This window comes from Macaca nemestrina, chromosome 2 (assembly GCF_043159975.1).
Source record: "Macaca nemestrina isolate mMacNem1 chromosome 2, mMacNem.hap1, whole genome shotgun sequence".
NCBI classification, from domain to species: domain Eukaryota; kingdom Metazoa; phylum Chordata; class Mammalia; order Primates; family Cercopithecidae; genus Macaca; species Macaca nemestrina.
This window is the reverse complement of record NC_092126.1, coordinates 32,840,824-32,863,614: the sequence shown is the minus strand read 5'-3', so window position 1 is coordinate 32,863,614 and position 22,791 is coordinate 32,840,824. Positions and strand designations below refer to the sequence as shown.

At 39.9% G+C, this 22,791-nt stretch overlaps 1 protein-coding gene across 2 annotated transcripts in view; it reads left to right on the top strand.

Annotated features, from left to right (window-relative positions):
* Positions 1-7,420: 7,420 nt before the first annotated feature.
* Positions 7,421-22,791, top strand: part of LOC105490399 (calpain 7) — a 46,992-nt gene continuing 31,621 nt past the window's right edge. For both annotated transcript variants that reach the window (XM_011755955.3, XM_011755954.3), the window contains exons 1-5: positions 7,421-7,761; positions 13,304-13,412; positions 18,676-18,833; positions 19,732-19,799; positions 22,041-22,241. In XM_011755955.3, coding sequence (XP_011754257.1) covers positions 7,660-7,761; positions 13,304-13,412; positions 18,676-18,833; positions 19,732-19,799; positions 22,041-22,241 — 638 coding nt within the window. In that variant the 5' untranslated portion in view covers positions 7,421-7,659. The remainder of the gene's footprint in view (positions 7,762-13,303; positions 13,413-18,675; positions 18,834-19,731; positions 19,800-22,040; positions 22,242-22,791) is intronic.

Here is a 22,791-nt window from a genome sequence, read left to right as displayed (position 1 = left end):
AAGCCGTCTAGTCATGGCAGCCACTATATCCTTGCATAAACTGATACAAAATGACCAATTCAGTTTCCTGATATGTAATCATTCAAAGACTTGAATAGTTCTGCAGTTGTGGTATTGGCTGGCAACAAAAGTACCCAAAACATATCCTTATGCACATCCTCTTAAAAAATATATCACACGAAAACAAATATTGTTGCCTTGTTGTCAACATCAGTAGACTTGTCAACCTGGATTGTGTACTACAGTGACTCATTAATCCTCTCTAACAATCGTGCCTCAATACCCTCTGCTATTTCACCAATGCCTCTAGTTATGGAACCAAACAAAAGAAGAACACATGCCAGCTTTTAAACTGCAGCCCCTCCTAAAAGTTCATGACAAATGTCCTTAGCAGCAGGCAGGATCAGCCCTTTTCAACAGTAAGGGGCTTCTTAGCTTTAGCAATGTGGTTAGCCACTAAGAATGACGCTCTGTCTCAGTGCAGACACATTTGATGAAGTGTGGCCTTCAATAATTGCTTCTGTTCTTCAGGTTCGCTTTTTTTTCTTTGGAAAAACTCGAAAGGCTTGTGTTTTAATGCAGGGTGCTTGGTCTCCATGTGGCAAAGCAGTTTTGAAGGTTTTATGTCTTCACTGGATAACCGGTCGCCATACAATATACAACGTGGGCTTGGAGAACGTGAATTACCTGTTGCAATGAACTCATAATTTAAGTAGGACTCGTGGTATTTTTTAAATGCAGCTTTCTTTCTGTTTGCAGTCTTAGAGTATTCCGTTGTGTCATCATTGGGTCTTTCCCCTTTTCAAGTAAGTTTTCCAGTGACATTTGTTTTTTACTCATTTTGGTTTGGGTTAACTTGTGGGCTTACCAAAACTGTGACTGAGACAAGTGTGTAGTGTGGGAAAGAGGACTGCAGGCCACGCACTCCACGTGAGGACTAAAGTAAGTACGGGATTCTGACTTAAAGCCTGCCACCAGATGCAACTGTACAATTGAAGTACATCAACTCAGTTACTACTATAAAGCCTGCCACAAGATGCAACTGTACAATTGAAGTACATCAACTCAGTTATCACTATAAAGCCTGCCACCAGATGCAACTGTACAATTGAAGTACATCAACTCAGTTATCACTATAAAGCCTGCCACCAGATGCAGCTTAATTGGCACTTGCCGCTCACTGATAGGGTTTTGATATGAGTCTACAAGCAATGTATTATGGTCTCTGTGCAGTCAAACCTCTCTGCTAGTGTTAATCTGTATTTGCAGTCCCAGCATTAGCATCACTGCCTCAGGTCCACCTCAGATCATCAGGCATTAGATTCTCATAAGGAGCACGCAGCCTAGATCCCTCGCATGCACAGTTCACAGCCGGTTTTGCACTACTATGAGAATCTAATGCCATGGCTGATCTGACTGGAGGCAGAGCCCAGGCAGTAATATGAGTGATGGGGAGCAGCTGTAAATAGAGATGAAGCTTCGCTCACTTGCCCACCACTCACCTCCTGCTGTGCAACCTTGTTTCTAACAGGACAGAGACAATATCAGTCTATAGCCCAGGGATTGGGGACCCCTGATCTACTTTGTCCAGTGAAAACTGAAAGTGTAAAATTGGCGAACTGTATCAATGTCAATTTTCTGGTCATGATGTTGTACTAGAGTTATGCAAGATATTGCTACTGAGAGAAACTAAAGGGCATTTGAGATTTCTGTATTATTTCTTACAATAGCATGTTAAGTTACAATGATCTCAAAATAGAAAGTTTAATCAGAAAGAAAACTAAAACCGTCCTCCAAAGATAGTATCTCCAGACTTATTTTATACCTTTTTGAGGGACAATGCAATACTTTGGACAATGCAACAAGAAAACTGAAGGCTAAATTAATAATTATTATTTCACAATTACTTTATCCATTTAGGCATTTCATCTTTCTTCTGTTGTCCTGTTATTTTTGTATTTTTTAATTGTAGCTTGGAATTATTGAGTAATGATGAAATAATTCACAGAATGATAAAATAGCAAAATATTTTAACATGTACAGAAAGATCCGAAAAGATAGCTTAGATTATAAAGGGATCCAATGGGCTCATATGGTAATCGTAAGATAGAATGAGCCTTATTACACATATATGAAAATTTATAAATATATAATTTATACATTTAATACATAAATACATTTATAAATATATATAATTTATAAATAAAAATTTTATCTTGATCCTTTGAAAGATCTCTAATAAAGAACAAAAGTCATTGAAATACCAATCCTTACAAATATTTAGAACCCCTCTACAAAGAAACTCAAATTAAAATTGAGAGTAGCAGTCCACAGTGGTGTACTGAGAATTAAGATAGAAATCCAAACCGTTAGCAGAGCCTACAAGGCCCTACATGGTCTCATGCCTGACACCCCCACCTTCTAAGCCTCTTCCTGCATTTCACTGTCTCTGCTCCAGCCACACTGGCCTCTGTTCCACGTTCAGTATTGCCACGGACCACTGCACAAGCAGGGGAAATCTTTGCTGAGCCCCTAGTTCAGGTCAGTTTCCTTTTCATAAGCTCTTACAAAACTGTTGATTACCTTTGGAGTACTCATCTACATTTGTAATGATTCACTCACTAGTGGCCTTTATTGATTGATTAATGCCTGTGTCCTCTCAGTAGGCCAAAAGCCCCATGAGAGGTGGGCCTGTTTTCACACCACCGTATCCACAAATGTCAGCATTTACCTTCTCTCCTTCTTGAGACTGCTCTAAAATTATGTAAAGGAATTAAAGCACCAAGAAGGGATCAAAATAACAGGATGTGAGCCCAACATAGCCTGTAGATGTGCAATGTTGTCGCTTAGAACTTAGAAAAACATTTCACTGGCTGGGCACCGTGGCTTACAATTGTAATCCCAGCACTTTGGGAGGCCGAGGTGGGTGGATCACCTGAGGTCCGGAGTTTGAGACCAGCCTGACCAACATGGTGAAACCCCATCTCTACTAAATAAAAAATAAAAAAAAAAATTAGCTGGGTGTGGTGCTGCATGCCTGTAATCCCAGCTACTTGGGAGGCTGAGGTAGGAGAATTGCTTGAACCCAGGAGGTGGAGGTTTCAGTGAGCCAAGATTTTGCCATTGCACCCCAGCCTGGACAATAAGAGTGAAAACTCCATCTAAAAAAAAAAAGAAAAGAAAAAAAGGAAAATATTTCACTTTACTTAAAAATCAGTAATTTTTACACCAAGATTTAAATTTCTGGCTTCTCTTGATTTTATATATATATATATAATTTATATATATATATATTGGACCCACGTTCCCTTGAACTGTCTAGAGCTAGCAGTAACTGCCCCAACTCACTTCTTCCTAAAATTTGCTTCTCAAATTTGCTCCATACCTTGCCTCAGGGATGGTGCTGTTATCTCCAAAGAGCCCCACAGAGGCCTGGACCTGAAAATTACTGTGCTCTTCAGGGATTATGGTAGATATTTATTTATTTATTTGAGATGGAGTTTCGCTCTTGTTGCCCAGGCTGGAGTGCAATGGCATGATCTTGGCTCACTGCAACCTCCGCCTCCTGGGTTCAAGCAATTCTCCTGCCTCAGACTCCTGAGTAGCTGGGATTACAGGTGCCCACCACCATGCCCGGCTAATTTTTTGTGTTTTTAGTAGAGACGAGGTTTCACCATGTTGGCCAGGCTGGTCTCAAACTCCTGACTTTAGGTGATCCACACGCCTCAGCCTCCCAAAGTGTTGGAATTACAACCTCTGCCTCCCTGGTTCAAGCAATTCTCCTGCCTTAGCCTCCCAAGCAACCGGGATTACAGGCATCCACCACCACATCTGGCTAATATTTTGGATTTTTAGTAGAGTTGAGGTTTCGCCATGTTGGCCAGGCTGAACTCCTGACCTCAGATGATCCACCCGCCTCGGCCTCCCAAAGTGCTGGGATCACAGCTGTGAGCCACCATGCCCAGCCATGGTAGATATCTTAAATGTTTGCTGAAAGGATAAAGTTGTGAAGACAAGCCCCTATGAGGTAACACCTAGCTGCAGTGCCACATACGAACACAAGGTGACAGTGTGCTCTCAGGAATCGGCAGAAACCCAGCACAGCTGGTGATGATCTGTAGTAAAAAGGATGACTTGTCCCACCCAACTGCCAGAGAGGGCAACTACCAAAGACTAACAGCAACATAGCATGTGTCCTAGAGGGTCACCGGGGAAAAACTAAGAAGGAAGGAAGCTTCAAGGCCAGGTACCCAGCACAGCAGAGACGGGACTGCTGGGAGGGAACTAAATTTACCCCGGTCTTTGCTGTTCTTAGCATGATCCACTCTTACCCTGATCGCTGAATTTCAAGGCCATGAAGCCATGGTCAAGAGACTTGACTGGGAATGGGCCTTGAGCTTTCAGTGACTCCCTTCTAAATCTAGAGCAGTGGTTCTCAAAGTGTGGTCTCTGCACCAGCAGCATCAGCATCACTTGTCAGAATCTGCAGAAATGCAGATTCCCAGGCCCCGCCCACCCCTACTGACCCAGACACTCTGGGACGGAGCCCAGAAACTTATGTATGACCGGATCCCTGGGTGGTTCCAAAGCAGCTAAATGTGAGGACCACTGCTCTAAAGTCTCATTTTCCATCTCTTCCCACAGCCATACCCGGTGAATTCCAATCCTCCCAATACACAGACCTCAACACTCCTGCCTCTAGTGAGTCTGAAAAGTCCATCTCTTCCTCTGCTGCTTTGCTCTTATTCTGCCTTTGGGACTCAACTCAAGCCTCCCTTCTTCTGGAACACTGTGTTAGACTCCCCAAGCTGATTTAGATAGTGCTCCTCCCAGCCTCTGCCTTCTCTCTCTTAGCAATCATCAAATGATGCTTTTAACTGTTGGCTGCTGAATGCCTTGCTCACCACAGTGTGAGCTGTCTTGGACATTCCAGTGCCTGGCCAACAGAATTTCGCATATTTATTTAATGAAATAATAAACTACCATCATTTGGTTGGCAGCTTTAAAAAGGGTAATAACATCTTTTTCACCTACAGTAGAATTTTATATACACACATATCCTAACTTAACTTTATATACATATTTAAAATATATAGAATTAAATATAATATTAATAGGTTCTATATATAATTACATGCAGATTATAAGCTCCCTGCAAGTCTAAATTTCAAAACTATGCTCTGCTGTTTCTGACATTTGTAGGACGGGCCAAGGAATTCAACAATCAATAGCAAGAGCCATTTAACCGAATGGAAAAAAAAAAAAACCAACAAGGAGCTTCCTGAGCAGGGGTGCCCTCTCAATGTCTGTCTCCAGGTCTCATCCCTCTCTATGTCTGTCTCAGCTCTCAGTGGGGGAGGGCTCCCAAGCTGCAGGATGATGACATGTTGACTATGCAGCTCTGAGTGCTTAACACTGGATAAATTCCACTGTCACAGAGCTGGCCTAAGGCGAAGGTGGTACTGCACATTCTGGCAGGCATTCCACAAAGGCACCTGTAGTGAGTCTCCACCACCAAGTTCTCAGAGTTTTTTGGATAATTCATGATCACAGAATACAAGGTCAATATATAAATGTCAATGCTATTTGCATATACTAGCAACAGTTGGAAATTAAATAAGCAATACCATTTACAACAGCATCAAAAATATCAACTGCTTAGAAATAAATCTGTCCAAAGATATGCAAGGCTTGTGCATGTGAAAACTACAAAACTGCTGAGAGAAATTAAAGAAGTTCTGAAGAAATGGAGAAATTGACTGTGCTCATGGATTGGAAGACTCAATTTTGTTGAGACTGCAAATATTAATACTTTGAAGTTTCAATTTGCTTTACCCCTGCCTTGTCTTACTGTCTTCTATTTGTCTTTGTATTGTCAATGTCTAGCTCTGTGCCAGGTACAAAGTAGTCTGGTGTTCACTGAATACATGAACAAGGAATAAGGATTCAATTCCTTATACAGAATATATTAATAAATATAGGAAGAGATCTCAAGTACCTGAGAGTGCAATAAAAGGCTTCCTTCAAGATACATTAGGAATTCTATAAGCTGTGATGGGAGCAGAAACAGAAGTCCTGTGATGAGTAAAACTGTATTTATCTGCTATAGCTTGGGGGTCAGTTTGTGCAAAACAGTGATTGAAACACATATGGTCTGAACTCATGTACTGAAGGACTTTCTCACATTAGATATATTTAAGTAGCGGAGTTGACTTGTTCAACATTTTAAAATATTTGTTGAACACCTGCTCTGGAACAAGGCTTGCACTCAACGCTGGGATCAAAGTGGTAAAGACAGGAACCATCCCTGCTTCAGCTATAAAACTGTAGTTGCTAACTTTGAGAACCATCTTTATTCTAGGCACAAAATCAAATTCTGTGTGTCTTTGTAACAGCCTGATGAGATCGTTGTTATTAAGAAATTCACTAAATGTGAAGAAACAGACTTAAAGAAACTAAGAAATTAGAGTCCCATTTTAAATGCAGGCCAAATGACTGAAAAAAATAGTATAATTAACAAAAAATTAAAAGTACACACTTAAAATGTAGTTTGATGAGTTTTGACAAACGTATACATTTTGACACCACCATTGAGATATAAAACATTCTCATCCTTCGAAACGATTCCTTTAATTCCCTTCCCAACCACTGATCTGCTTTCTAACATCGTAGTGTTTTCTAGTGTTTCTTATAGATGGAATTATACATTGTGTACTCAATTCTTCTTTGACTCAGCATGAATTTGGTGGTGCCCATCACTAATTCATTTTTATTACTGCTGAATTCAGACCTTTAGGGGAGAGAAGACATAAATCAAATAATCACCTAATTAAGTAATTACATCATCATAAAGTTAACCTAAGTACAACTGAAAATACATTACCTTGTTTGTTAACAATGCAATCAATATGACCTTGGTGTACAGTGTGGGGGGGCTATAGGGTCATGATTGAGCTTGTGGGAAATAAATGAAAATAAATGTTAGCGAAGAGTGACTCGAAAGAACCTCTGTCCTCACAGTAATTTTTTTAATGTGTCAGACGCTGGTGGGAGGCACTCTTCCTTAGCTCTTTACGCCCATCCCTTACACTTAACAGAGGAAAGGATCTGTGAGGCTGGTAACCCTTTCCTGCCCACTGTCGACGGCAACACCCTCTCCCTGCACCGCCACCGCCACACAGACGGCGGTGTGTGGGCAGCTCGGACGTGGCACCTGCCCTCAGCCGCCCAATCCCGGGCGCCGCGACGGTCATGTGCACAGCCACAGGCCTTTTTGCCCCGCCCCCGCGGCCCCGCTCTTGCGCGGGCCCGGCCCCGCCCACACCCCGCGCAGTCCCGCGAGCCTGGCCTCGGCCGCCCCAGCTTCTAAGGAGCTCGCGAGGGCCAGGCTGCGCCTGCGTGGGGCGGCTGGTGGGCGGGGCGAGGGCCGCTAGGGCCGCGAAGGGCTGCGACCGGGTCTGCACTGAGGGGCGCGGCGTCGCGGTGGGCCCCAGCCCGGCAACGGGAAGGCGAGCTCTCCTCCCCTCACCGCCCAAAGTAAACTTTGTCGCTCCTTCCGCGGCGCTCCCGAGTCCTCGCCGCCGCCGGGCCGCCGCGGTCCGCGAAGAGCTGTCCTGCGTCAGGGCCTCGTTCCCGGCCCCGGCGCGGGGTCTCTGCGCCATGGACGCCACGGCGCTGGAGCGGGACGCCGTGCAGTTCGCCCGTCTAGCGGTGCAGCGCGACCACGAAGGCCGCTACTCCGAGGCGGTGTTTTACTACAAGGTAGGGCCGGGCCCACCGCTTTGGTCGGAGTTGCTCAGTCCGGAGTCCGGCTTGGGCCTGCGGCCGAGGGGCGGGGTCCAGGTGCCGAGGGAGCGGTCCCGGCTTTCCTTATCCCTCATTCGCTTCCCGGCCCTCCTCTTGTTGGGAGCGGCGAGCCAGACTGCAGAGGCCCACGCTGAGGCTGCGGAGTGGGGGGACTGGGTCGCGGCTTGCAGCCACCGCTTCTCCAGCTGTAGTCCTGACTGGCAGATGCCCACGGTTGAGCCGCTTTGGGGGGCAGGTGTTAGATGTGGGTAGTTAGTAGCCAATTCTTTCTGTCACGTGGCTTTGATTTACAGCTAGCGGGAAATGGCCTGTGATATATATCAAAATAATGCATGCTTGTTAAATTTAAAAAGAAAAACCATTTATCATATCATTTGATATACAGTCTTGCGTCCTTAGTGATCTGATATTTTCTGAGAAATCTGTTCTTAGGCCGTTTTGTTCAGTGCTAACACCATAGAATGCGCTTACACTATCCTGAATGGTACAGCCTACTCCACACCCAGGCTGTATGGCGTAGCCTGTTGCTCCTAGGTTACAGGCCTGCGCAGCATGTTACTGTACTCAATGGTGTGTGCAGTTACATGCAATGGTATTTGTGCATCTAAACATAGAAAAGGTACAGTAAACATGCAGCATAAAAGATAAAAAATACTACACCAGTTGTGGGGCACTTCCCCACGAAAGGAGCTTGCAAGACTGGAAGTTGCTCTGAGTTGGTGAGTAGTGGTGAGTGAATATGAAGGCCTAGGACATTCCCTGCTCTACTCTACTGTAGCCTTTGTAAGCAGTGTACCCTTAGCCTACGCTAAATTTTTTAAAATTTTCTTTCTTCAATAAAAAAATTAACCTTAGCTTACTGTAACCATTTTACTTTATAAACTTTTGAATTTTCTTTTTAACTTTTTTGTAATAGCTTAAAACGAACTTATTGTACAGCAATAGAAACTTTTTTTATATATCTTTATTTGGTAAGTTTTTTGTTTCTTTTTTTTTTTTTTTAACTCTTTAGTTAAAAACTAAGGTACACATTAGCCTAGGCATACACCGGGTCAGGATCATCAATATTACTGTCTTCCATCTCCAATCTTGTCCCACTGTGAGATCTTCAGGGACAATAACAGGAATGAAACTGCCATATCCTATGATAACAGTGTCTCCTGAAATATCTCCTGAAGGACATGCCAGAGACTGTTTTATAGTTAACTTTTTTTATAATAGGAGTACACTAACAATACATAGTATAGCATAGTAAATACATAAACCAGTAACATAGTTGTTGATTATCAAGTATTATGTACTCTACATAGTTGTATGTGGTAGACTTTTACACCACTGGCACCCTAGTAGGTTTGTTTATACCAGCATCACCACAAACATCTGAGTAAAGTGTTGTGCTATGACGTTTTGACCGCTATGACATGACCAGGCAGTAGGAATTTTTCAACTCCGTTATAATCTTATGGGACCACTATCATATATTAAGTCTGTTGTTGACTGAAATGTTATTTGGTGGGTGACTGTATATTTTTGTGTGTGGTTTTTTTTGGGGTTTTTTTTTTTTTTTGCGTATGTGTATATACTTTTTTTTTTTTTTTACAAACTGGTTTATACTGTTTTTAGTAATAACTACACAGTAGTTCATTATGTGGGTGTACCATATTTTGTTTTTTTTAAGAGACAGGGTCTTGCCCTGTCACCCAGGCTGGAGGGCAGTGGCCCAGTAATAATAGCTCATTGCAGCCTCAAACTGCAAAACTCAAAATAATCCTCCTGCCTCAGTCTCCCAGTTAGTGGGACTACAGGTGGACACAACCACACCTGGCTAATTTTTTTTTTTTTTTTTTTTTTTTTTTTTTGTAGAAATGGAGTCTCTCTGTGTTGCCCAGGCTGGTTTCGAACTCCTGGGTAAAGCGTTCTTCCCGCCTTAGTTTCCCAAAATGCTGGGATTACAGGCGTGAGCCTCCGTGCCTGTCCAATTTACTATAATTAATTTACAGACTCTTGGGCATTCAGTTCATTTGTTTTTCAACATCATAAGTAACGATGTAGTTCATATCCTTATAATTAATTCTTATGACTAGTGCAAATTTTTGCCTGAATTTTCTTTTGGATAAATTACCGGGGGCAGAATTGCTAAATCAAAGGGTATGAGCTTCTACAGTCCACTCTCTTCTCTCCAATTCTGAGGATTTGCAAATATACCCCTCCAGCTCTAGCTAGATTTGGAGGGAGCTGTGTCCTCATGATATTGTCACCTCTTCTTTTAGAAAGCGTATCAGACTTTGATAATACTGTACAGTACTAGTAATTTTTTTCATAAGTGTATGTGCTGTCAATAAAGTATGGTTTCAGATTAATATTTTGTTGCTTTTATTTTATAATCTATTTTTTCCTTTTTTCTGAGACAGAGTTTTTGCTCTTGTTGCTCAGGCAGGAGTGCAGTAGCGCCATCTCAACTCACTGCAACCTCCACCTACCGGGTTCAAGCGATTCTCCTGCCTCAGCGTCCTGAGTAACTGAGATTAAAGGCATGCACCACCTAATTTTGTGTTTTTGGTAGAGACCGAGTTTCTCCATGTTGGTCAGGCTGATCTCGAACTCCTGACCTCAGGTGATCCGCCAGCCTCGGCCTCCCAAAGTGCTGGGATTATAGGCGTGAGCCACCGCCCCTGGCCTATTTTTTTCTTTTTTTATTGATATGTAACGTACATAGTTTCAGGGTACATGTAATTTAATACATTAATATAATTTTTAAGATAAATCAGCATACTTGGGATAGCCATCACCTTAACTACTTCGCAGCTGAACTGTGCAGCAATTATTACTGAATATTATCACTTTAATATTTATGCCAGGAACATTTGAATTTAGCTATTTTGAAATGTACAATCAAATATTAAAACTCTGGTCACTCTCCAATCTAACAGTAGGTCTCATTCTATTATAATCTGCTTTATATTTAAAGAGTTTTGGTGCATTTCAGAATCCTTTCTTTTAGACTTTTTTGACAATTTCACAAGGCATTGTTTAAGAGAAAAATTGTGTGTGTTTTGTGAAATAGCTTTGACAAATAACAGGTTAAAATAGTGCTATATAAAAACAGATCTTATTAAAGCAAAAGAAACTACTGTGCACTGCCCCTTGTTTTCCTGTAGGCTTACATATATGTCACTTAGGAAGAAGTTTTCATCCTTGAGAAAGCCAAAAAAAGTGTTTGTACTTCTAGAAATTATTTATATAAGCTTCATCAGTTTAGTATTTAGTGTTTTCTGCCCAGTCCTCTCTATAAGCTATTTCTTTCTTGTCACTTTTGAATGTAAATGAAATGAGTAAAATAAAATTGGCACCAGCAGTTTTTTAAATTGGCTTTATTTTTTTTTTTTTAGAGACAGGGTCTCATTATGTCACCCACGCTGGCGGGCAGTGGTGAGATCATAGCTTACTTTAGCCCATTCCTGGGCTAAAGCAATCCTCCATGCTTAGCCTCCTGAGGAGCTGGGACCACAGGTGTGCACCACCATACCAGGCTCTTTTTTTTTTTTCCAGAGATGGGGATTTCACTATGTTGCCCAGTTAGTCTTAAACTCCTGGCCTCAAGCAGTTCTCCTGCCTCAGACTCCTAAGTAAAAAAAGGCTTTTTTTTTTTTTAAAGCAAAATAATTATTTGGAAATTAATAATCACATACAAGATAACTGAAGGGGCAATATGTGTGTATTATCTACTTATATAATTTACATGTATCAAAAACATTCCATTTATTGGATTTAAGTATAGCTATAATGTATTTAGATAATGATGGCATTTAAGATATATTTAATATTTACATGTAAAGTTATACTTTCCTCCTCCGAAATATCTGAGTTACGGAATCTGAGGAAGTCATATCTTTTCTACCCCACTGCCTTTAGGCTGAATTTTCATTGTGGTTAAAACTGTACTTTTTTCTTCATTCCGTCTTTCCTTCCTTCCTTCCTTCCTTCCTTTTTTTTTTTTTTTTTTTTTTTTTGGACAGTGTCTTATTCTGTCGCCCATGCTGGAGTGCAGTGACTCAATCACAGCTCACTGCAGCCTCCACCTCCCGCCTCAGCCCCCTGAGTGGCTGGGACTACTTTGTAGAGACAGGGTTTCACCATGTTACCCAGGCTGAAAACTGCACTTTTCTTAACTTAATTTTGTTAGGTTCAGTTAAACAACTCCTGCTCAAATAACTGGATTCAAAAAGTGATGTTCAGTAGATGGCATCTTTGGAAACAGGCATGATGACCCATGAAGTGTACATGCTTGGGTTACTGCAGAGAAGGTGCTGTTACTTGTAGAAATTTCTCTTTGCTTTTTTAGGTGATAGCATTGGTAACCTTCCTGGAATGGTGATGAGGAGAATGGAAACACCTCCTTCTAGCCGTAGCATAACTGGCTATGGAAGTTATGGAATAACTGGAAGAAGAATCCAGATTTTCTTAATTAAAATAAGTTTAATTTACACAACTAAAATCTGCTTTAAAATGTGTCTGTCATCCTTTGTCAGTATTTTCTGTGGAGAAAACTGTTAACCTTTTACTGTGAGATAGTTAACCTTTATAATCTCTTGTAATGTTTTCTTGGTGATTTTGTTTTAGCAGTTATTACTCGTTTTAGTGCTTTGAATGCTCAATTCACATTTTTTTTTAGTGTGAATTACTTGCAATCAGTTCACGTTTTCAAGGTGTATGATTTTAAATCTAATCTATTGCATAAGGAAAAAGGAAAACAAAACATGTAAACTATAGCTATTCTAAAGAAGTGTTTATAATCAATTCCTCATGCGTGAATTCATAGATTTTCAATGACATGTTAAAATTGAGAGAGAGCCTGGATAGCTCCTACGGTAGAGCATCAGACTTTTAATGTGATGGTCCAGGGTTCAAGTTCCTGTTTGGACGTGTCCTGTGGCTTTTAGCACCTAATTCTGACTCCATCTTTGAAAAAGCAAAAAAAAAAAAAAAAAAAAAAAAAGTATCATTTGGACCAGGTGTGGTGGCTTGTGCCTGTAATCCCAGCACTTTGGGAGGCCGAGTTGGGCAGATCACTTAAGGCCAGGAGTTCAAGACCAGCCTGGTCAACATGGCAGAACCCAATCTCTACTAAAAATACAAAAATTAGCCAGATGTGGTGGTGTACACCTATAGTCCCAGCTACTCGGGAGGCTGAGGCACAAGAATCACTTCAACCTGGGAGGTGGAGGTTGCAGTGAGCTGATTGCGCCACTGCACTCCAGCCTGGGTGACAGAGTGAAACTCTATCTCAAAAAAGAAAAGAGAAAGAAAATCGAGAACATTGAATACTGAAGAAAACATTGGAAGATTGTATAACTATTTTATGAAAAAAATTACTGTTAATATTTTAAAGACTTTCTTGTTTTGTCATTCATGGAAACCAATATTGAATGAGAATGTGGTAAAGAAAATTCAAGTTGTAATACATCTATTGCATTCCTTTGAATTCTTTCATTTTTAGGAAGCTGCACAAGCCTTAATTTATGCTGAGATGGCAGGATCAAGCCTAGAAAATATTCAAGAAAAAATAACTGAGTATCTGGAAAGAGTTCAAGCTCTACACTCTGCAGGTTAGTAAAGGACTAAAATTGTCACTCTTTCTTTTTCTTTTCTCCCATCATGTCTTTCCCCCTATGTTTGTTTCTCTTCATTTTTATCTTTGAATCTTGATGCTCACTCTGTTGCTGCTTACTCCACTTTTGGTAATCACCTCTTTAAAAATCATTTAGAAATAAGTCATAGATCTTTGAAGAGGAACCTTATAGATAATATAGTCCAGTTTCCTAATTTCCCAGAGTGCAGAGATGGTGAATTATCTATGTTCAAACAATTTATCATTGGCAAAGTTAGGATTAGAATTCAGTTAAAGTCTGCTTTTAAAATATCTGTCTCCTGTCTCTTCTTTATAAAATTAAGTGACTGTTCCTCTTCAGTGTTTGCAGACTTCAGCAGGAGGTTCACAGTGTCTTCTCTGTCGGTGTCTTCTACTTTCAAACCTTTGCTAAACTCTTTTAAAGCATATTTTGGAAAAGTCACATGTAAGCAGAGACTTGGAACTACTTGTATTTGTTTTTGTAAACGGCACAACAGGTACAATAATAGAAGTATACATAGTCTTAATGGCCACAGTTTTGTTAGAGGTAACTGATGTTGACATTGTATTTACAAATACATTGATTTCTCTAGGGGCTCTTTTTAACCCTCTTTTTCTGTTGCTGCATGATAAAGCCACAAGCAGAAGAATATTTATTCTCATGGACTTTGTGCTACTTTTTACCTCTCATTCTGAGTAGATATGAGCAATTACAACAACATCATTGGGATAAAGTAGATTTAATCATTGGATTCCTTGTTACGACAGTTCCCTTAAAAACAAGGCAGTTTACTTTAATACAGTGCCCGGAAATTGCATGTATTGAAAAGTGTACTGCCTGTGTTATTGGAACCTCACTTGAAACAAAGTGTTGATTCATGTATTCAAAATACCATACAAAATTCAAAGGAACTTTCTTTTCCCAGCCAAGTAAATGAAGTTCTTAAATTTAACTGCCCAATAATTAGGAACTTTGTTTCAAAACCAGTGTTTTCAAATAAAATTATCTTTGAAGTAGGGAAGGTAGTCTTTCATGTTTACTTCCATGATCTCCCTGTTTTTTCATAGATAGTTTTCTTCATTTCAACAACTATGTATTGAATACATGTTTTGGCTATATGGTAAGTACAGGGTAATAGATGAGTGACAGTCCATGCCCTACTTCATCAGGTGTGGAGAGAGAACAGTATCAGCATTGCACTATCATGGAAACCCCTTTCTGAAGCATGCTAAACTAAATGTTAAAGCAGAATGCTCTAGAAAGGGGAGATCGTATGGTGATATTATTCCAGGAGTAGAATCTCTGGCAGCCAAAGGTGTATTTCCATCTTTCTCTTCCGTATGTACACACAGTCAAGCGCATTTATGCCATAGGCTCTTGATTCCAGTAAGATTGCTCTTTAAACCGTTGAAATCCTTGTGACAATTGGAAAAAATAAATATGAATCATTTTTTTCTAAGGAATTTTAAAAGTTATTCTTACTTTGTATTAAATACAGCTAAGCCTAAAAACTTACATGTGATTTTTGGGAAATAAATTCTAAACATTGATATATATGTGATATTCAGACATCAAATGAGACACCCCAATCTTTTGAAGAATAAAGACTTGCCAGTGAAATAAAATTCAAAAAGGATTTTTTTTTTTTTTTTTTTTTTGAGATGGAGTGTCGCTCTGTCACCCAGGCTGGAGTGCAGTGGCGTGATCTCAGCTCACTGCCAAGTTCTGCCTCCAGGGTTCATGCCATTCTCCTGCCTCAGCCTCCCCAGTAGCTGGGACTTCAGGTGCCTGCCACCACACCCAGCTAATTTTTTGTATTTTTAGTGGAGATAGGGTTTCACCATGTTAGCCAGGATGGTCTTGATCTGACCTCATGAGCCACCCGTCTTAGCCTCCCAAAGTGCTGGGATTACTGGTGTGAGCCACCGTGCCTGGCCTTAAAAAGGACTTTTAAAACATAACATAGCTTGTTTTACTAACTTCTTTCTGCTTTTGTTGAAGAAATGGAGTATAATCTCTAGACAATTAAAGGATTTTCTTATTTAATTATTATTTTAAGCAGAAAAGTCCTTTTTCAAATAAAAATCCTGTTAGGAGCCCTAAGTTTTAAAACAAGGTAGTCTGCTGACAGTTAAGAGACTCCTGAGAGAGAGTTGATTTTGGGGTGGGGAAAGGTAATTTCCCCGTAATTTTAAACATAATTTAAAATTAACCAGTGTAGGCCGGCACAGTGGCTTATGCCTGTAATCCCAACACTTTGGGAAGCTGAGGCAGGAGAATCACTTGAATCTAGGAGTTCAAGATCAGCCTAGACAACATAGACCTCATCCCTACAAAAAATCAAAAATTAGCTGGGCATGGTGGTGTGTGCCTGTAGTCCCAGCTCCTCGGAGGCTGAGGCAGGAAGACTGCTTGAGCCCAGGAGGTCAAGGCTGCACTGACCCATGATTGCACCCCTGCCCTCAGCCTGGATGACAGAGTAAGACCCTGTCTCGAAAAATAAAAAGTAAAATTAACCATCGTAGTACAGAGTTCAAGAGTTGGAATTAAAAGATCCATGTTGAGTCTTTACCCTTTCACTTGTAGCTGTGAAATCTTAGACCAGATCAGTGCTTCTCAGTAGGAAGCGATTTGCCCCCCAGGGGACATTTGGCAATTTCTGGAGAAGTTTTTGGTTTTCACGCTGCTGGGTGGCAAGGAATATGCTTCTGGGATTTAGTCGGGTAGAGGCCGGGGATGTTGCTAAAAAGTCTCCACAACAAAGAATTATCCAGCCCAAAATGTCAATAATGCCAGGCTGAGAAACACTGGGATAGATATTTCAACATTTTTGAGCTTTGGTATCTTTTTCATGAATGGAATTAGTATATACTTCAGAGAGGCATTTAAGAAGGCTAAAGTTTTGAAAACATCAGCACAAACTGGGCACAGTGGTGAGTGCCTGTAGTTCCAGCTACTTGGGAGGCTAAGGCAGAAGGGTCACTTGAGCCCAGGAGTTTAAGAGTTTAAGACCAGCCTGGGCCACCTAGTGAGACCATGTATCTTTTAAAAAAAAAAAAAAAAATCATGTACCTTTAAAGAACTAACAAAATCTCAGACTTTTCTTAAATAGCAAGTTTAGCAAGATATAATTTCCATACCATAAAATTCACCCGCTTAAAGTATATAATTCAGGTGTTTTTAGCCTATTCCCAGAGTTGTGCAGTCATCCCCGCTATCTAATTTTAGAATGTTTTCATCGCCCCGAGAGAAACCTCTTAACCGTTAGCAGTCAATCCCCATTCCTCCCTCCCCCTTGCCACCACTAATCTTGCTGTTTCTATGGATTTGCCTCTTCTGGATATTTCATACAAATGGAATCATCCAATGTATGGCCCTTTTGCCATCTGGCTTCTTTCACTGAGTTTGATGTTTGCAGGATTTATCCATGTCGTAGGTTGTATCAGTACTTCGTTGCTTTTTATGGCTGAGAAATATTTCATTGTATTGATGTGCTGCATTTTTTTATCCATTCATTAGTTCTTGGAGACATTTGGGTTGTTAACACCTTTTGGCTATTGTAAATAATGCAGTTAAGAACATTCATGTGCATGCAGTGGCTCATGCCTGTAATCCCAGCACTTTGGGAGGCCGAGGCAGACAGATCAGTTGAGGCCAGCAGTTTGAGACTAGCCTGACCAACAGGGTGAAACCCCGTATCTACTAAAAATACAAAAATTAGCCGGGCGTGGTGGTGCACACATGTAGTCCCAACTACTTGGGAGGCTGAGGCACAAGAATTGCTTGAAAACCCAGGAAGTAGAGCCGAGATGGCTCCACTGCACTCTAGCCTGGGTGACAGAGTGAGATTCTGCCTAAAAAAAAAAAAAAAAAAAAAAATTCATGTACAGATTTTTGCATAGACATGTTTTCTCAGTTATTTTTGGAATTCCACCCGGAAGTGGAACTGCTGTGTCATAGGATGTACCTCCATGTTTAACTTTTTTAAGAACTGCCAAATTGTTTTTCAGAATGGCTACACTATTTTACAATTAGCTACACCATTTTACAGTTCCACCGGTGGTGTATCTGGGTTCCAAGTCCTTCACATTCTCATTAACACTTGTTATTGTCTTTTTTTATTTTAGCCATCCTATTGGGCATAAGATGTCATCTCAGTGTAGTTGTGTTTTGCATTTTTTGATGACTAACGTTCAGCAATTTCTTATGTGCCGTTTGACCTTTTGAATGCCGTCTTTGGAGAAATGTCTATTCAGATCCTTTGCCCATTTTTTAACTGGGTTGTCTTTATTGTTGAGTTGTAAGAGATCTTTATATATTCTGGATTCATGTTTCTTATAGATACGATTTTTTTTAATTAAAAACAAATGAAAATATTATTGCAAAGAGAAGTGAAAATATATAACTTATTCTAGGCTCAGGGTAAATAGAAAAACCAGGAACTTTATCATCAGAGCCTAGTATATTACACAGTTTTGTCTGTACAGAAAAAATGTTTTAATTGCCTTAAAATAGATTTCTTACTATTTAGCAATTTCCAAATTTTTGTTTTGTCTTTTGAGGTAGAGGAGCATATGAGGAGAACTCTTACGTTTTAATTTTTAAGTGAAGAGAGTGCCAGTGGGAGAGAGAAATTCAAGCAAATAATTTTTTAAATAAGTAGTGTATTTTTTAATATTCTTTGTCTCTGATGTCTATTGTGTGATAAATAATTGCAGAGTTTTTTTCTTAGACCTTGAGATTAAAAAGAGAAGGGAGGAAGGCTGGGCATGGTGTCTCACACCTGTAATCCCATGACTTTGGGAGGCCGAAATTGGCAGATTGTTTGAACTTAGGAGTTCAAGACCAACCTGGGCAACATGGCAAAACTCCATCTCTACAAAAAAAAAAAAGAAAAGAAAAATTAGCCAGGCATGGTGGTATGCACCTGTAGTCCCAGCTACTCAGGAGGCTGAAGTGGGAGAATCTCTTGAGCCCGAGGAGGTAGAGGCTGCAGTAAGCTGTGAATTGTGCCACCACACTCTAGCCTGGGCAACAGAGCAAGATCCTGTCTCAAAAAAAAAAAAAAAAAAAAAGGAGGAAATTTGTCCTTTTTTAAGGATTTTATTTTAACCTTGCTAAGTTTTTTAAATGAAGAATTACAGAGTTTTGTAAATAATATCTTAAATAGTGAAAATAGTGTGTTTTCTGGCTGTGTTTAGATAATAATCCTTCTGTGTATGCTTTTTTTCTATTCTAGTTCAGTCAAAGAGTGCTGATCCTTTGAAGTCAAAGCATCAGTTGGACTTAGAGCGTGCTCATTTCCTTGTTACACAAGCTTTTGATGAAGATGAAAAAGAGAATGTTGAAGATGCTATAGAATTGTACACAGAAGCTGTGGATCTCTGTCTGAAAACAGTATGTATAGCTATAGATTACATTTGATGAGTTATGTGAAGACATTTCTTCTCTTGCTAGTGAATTTTACATAACACCTTGAATAAAACAATTTTAACAGAATAAAAAAAATTTTATTATAAATGTAACTAAACTACTCAATAAAAGATGATGAGTAGAAAGTTAATAATGGGTTTTTACATCTTATTAAAATTTTGACAGTATTGAGTCTTAAATTACAAGAACTATTTTTAACCTTTCTATTCTAACAACTAAGATAAACTTACAGAAAGAGTTCACTGTCACAAATCTATTAATTTAGAATAAACTTCCCCTTTTTTCAGTTTGATGCACTTTTTAAAAAATAAGCTAGTGGTTTGGATGAGCCTTATTTATTTGCAGTGTAAAATCTGTATGCTGAGTGGTTTTTACTGCTCCCTGCTGAGCCTTGGTTGGGACTCTTAGCTTCAAGGGACATCTAGTGCATAAAAGAGCAGTGTATTTGACAGGAGGAGGAGGTAAAGTAGTTGAGACTGGTGTCCCCAGTGTCTTTCAGAGGACTGGCTTTTTGGCAGAGTCTTTTGCTCAGAGAAACCATCTGGCCTGATTTCTGTAGGTGCCTTGAGACTGTAAATAAGTGCTAGTCTTCCGAGGTTCCTGCCACTCAGCCTTCCACAGCACTATGGTCAAACAGTTCTGGTCCAGTTAGCACTTGTCCACATTAAGTGGTTTTAAAGTTCACCTCAGTGACAGATTTTCAACACATTTTTAAATGATACCTTTAAGGATGAAAATTAATGTCATCTTTGTTTATTCTCAATTTCAACAAGTGTAATATGCCTTGTAAATTTTTTGCTTAGAAATACAGATCAAGCAAATTGAAAAATATGCTTTAAAATGTCTGTCTCTTTCTCTTAAGTCTTATGAAACTGCTGATAAAGCCCTGCAAAATAAACTGAAACAGTTGGCTCGACAGGCACTAGACAGGTGGGTTTGATCACTCAAGTTCTAATCCATGGATGGCACTTAGTATTATTTAAACAGATTTATCTAAATGTATTGTAAAGGTTGCAGTAACAAACCTCCATCTTTTAACTGTCATCTGAAACAAATCTACTTTCTACTTCTTAGTGAATTTACCTCCTCTCTCTAGTTCCCTGCTTTAAACTCAAGAAATAAATCAATAAATGTTTTTAGTTTTAGTTTAGAACAGAAAAAACTGTGATATTTGAAATGGAGGACCTCCTTTCTGTTATGTAATATCAGACTTTCAAAGAGAACTTCCAGAGAGCCTTCCATGTCTGCTAAAAATAGAAAACATGAGCATGAACTTGCTTTCAGCCATGTACATACGTCAGGTTATACAATGTGTGTAGTTTTTTTCACCTCTTAGCTGAGAGGTCAACTTTTCAATGAAGCCTGCCCTAACCATTGTTTAAAATTGAATCTCCCCCAGCAGTTGCAACCTGACTATTGTAGTATTTTTCCCATAGCTCTTATTTTCTAAGGTCTGTGAGATTTACTAGCTTATTATGTTTGTTGTTAATGTGTGTGTCACCTCCAGCCTTCATCCCCCAATTGTTAAGCTCTATGAGGGCAGAGATTTTTGTCTGTTTTAAACAGGTGTCTGTTGTAACCAAGTACCTAGCAGAGTGCCTGATATGTAATATGTGCTCAGTAGATATTTGCTAAAAAATGAATGAGTTTGCGTAAGCAAATTATATATCTTGAAAAAGTGTTGTAGACACACAAAAAATAAAAGGGTGGAAATTGCTTTTATACCTGTAGCATGAATTGTCTCCTTTTGAGGCTCTGACCTGATAGATAACTGTACCACCCCAAGCCCTTCTTTTTTTAACTGAAGTAAAATAGTCATCCCTCCTTTTCATTATCATCTACTAACCTTGAGTTTGTTTCCTCAGATTCATGAAGATATGAGCACTTGACACACAATTGTCTTCTCTATCTTGACTTCTTTCATCTGTCAGAATCATAAGTGACTTTATTACCTGTGTGGCTAACCCATCCAATATTCTCGAGTGCACCCTAAGCAAAGGGTGGGTGAGATAGCCATGGGCTCCTATGAGGATCTTTTGAAACTTACGGATCCACTTTCTAGGAAAATGCATATGAAATTTTTTCGCATATAATTTCAGAGTGTTCTCAAGAATCCTGAAGCTCATATATGCACCTCAGGTTAAGAACTTCTATTTTTTAGCTTGTTCTTTGACAGAACAAAGTCAAAATTCTGTTGCATATCATGTAAGGCTGTCTGTGATCTAGCCCCTGGTTTCCTCTCTAGTCTCATCTCCTGCTGCCTCTCATTTGCACTTCTCACAGGGGCAACATTCATTCTTTTGAAATTACCTGGCTGGGCACGGTGGCTTACGCGTGTAATCCCAGCACTTTGGGAGGCCAAGGTGGGCAAATCACCTGAGGTCAGGTGTTCGAGACCAGCCTGGCCAACATGGCAAAACCGTGTCTCTACTAAAAACACAAAAATTAGCCAGGTGTGGTGGTGGGCACCTATAATCCCAGCTACTCAGAAGGCTGAGGCAGGAGAATCACTTGACTTGGGAGGCAGAGGTTGCAGTGAGCCAAGATGGTGCCACTACACTCCAGCCTGGGCAACAGGGTGAGACTCCATCTCAAAAAAAAAAAATTTAAAAAAGAAATTACCTTAACTCATTATGCTGTTTCATACTTCTGCACATTTGTACATGTTCTTCTGTCTACTTAGAATGCTTCCTCACTGCCCAGGTGAACAACTCTGCAGCTCACGCATCGCTTCAGAGAACCCTTCTCCAACTCCTCCCCACTTGGCAGTTCATTAAGTGAATAACTTCTGTTGTACTTTGATTTGCATGTAATACTTTCATCCTCACATCTTTTATTTTTGATGCAATTGTCTGTCTTTCTCTACAAAACTATGAGTACCTTAAGGGTAGGGATTGTTTTATACATTCTTTTATACCACTTACCTTACCTTGTATAGTGTCTGATTATATAATAACTGCTCAATTAATGTTGTCAGTAGAATATTGTTTGTAAAAAATGCTTCTCTTTGGAAGTAGCTAAAGTGGTGAAATGTTGATTAGTATGTAAGAATTTTATGTACTAATTTTACGTTAGGGATGCTTGACTGGTTCTTCAAGTAAATGTTGTGTCCTGAAAAGCTTAAATGTGAGTAGAAAAGCTAGAACAGTTGTTTGTTCCTCTCTGTTATAGAGCAGAAGCACTGAGTGAGCCTTTGACCAAGCCAGTTTGCAAAATCAGGTCAACAAATGTTAAGCCAAAGCCACCTCCAGTGAGAGCACATTTTCCCCTGGGAGCTAATCCCTTCCTCGAAAGACCTCAGTCATTCATAAGTCCACAGTCATGTGATGCACAAGGACAGAGATACACAGCAGAAGAAATAGAAGTACTCAGGTAAATAAGTTTACAATTATTTGTAATGAAGAATTTTATTAACGTCTGCAGAATTTTATTTTCATTAGGTTTGCTGAATTGTATTCAGATTTTTCCTATAGTGTATTGTGCTATTATTATGTAATTATACCATCATGTAGTCACAACTTGAAATAGTTAAAATTTTAGTTCTGATATATTTTATTTTCATTTGTATTTTTTGAGACGGAGTCTCACTCTGTTGTTCAGGCTGGAGTGCGGTGGTGTGATCTCGGCGCACTGCAACCTCTGCCTCCTGGGCTCAAGCAATTCTCCTGCCTCAGCCTCCCAAGTAGCTGGGACTACAGGTGTGTGCCACCACACCTGACTAATTTTTTTTTTTTTTTTTTTGTAGAGACAGGGTTTTATCATGTTGGCCAGGCTGCTGTCGAACTCCTGACCTCAGGTGATTCGCCTCCCTCAGCCTCCCAAAGTGCTGGGATTACAGGCGTGAGCCATGTGCCCAACTTTAGTTCCAATATATTTTCATATTAACGTTTTTGCTAAACATAATACACTTTGCTGAAAATCC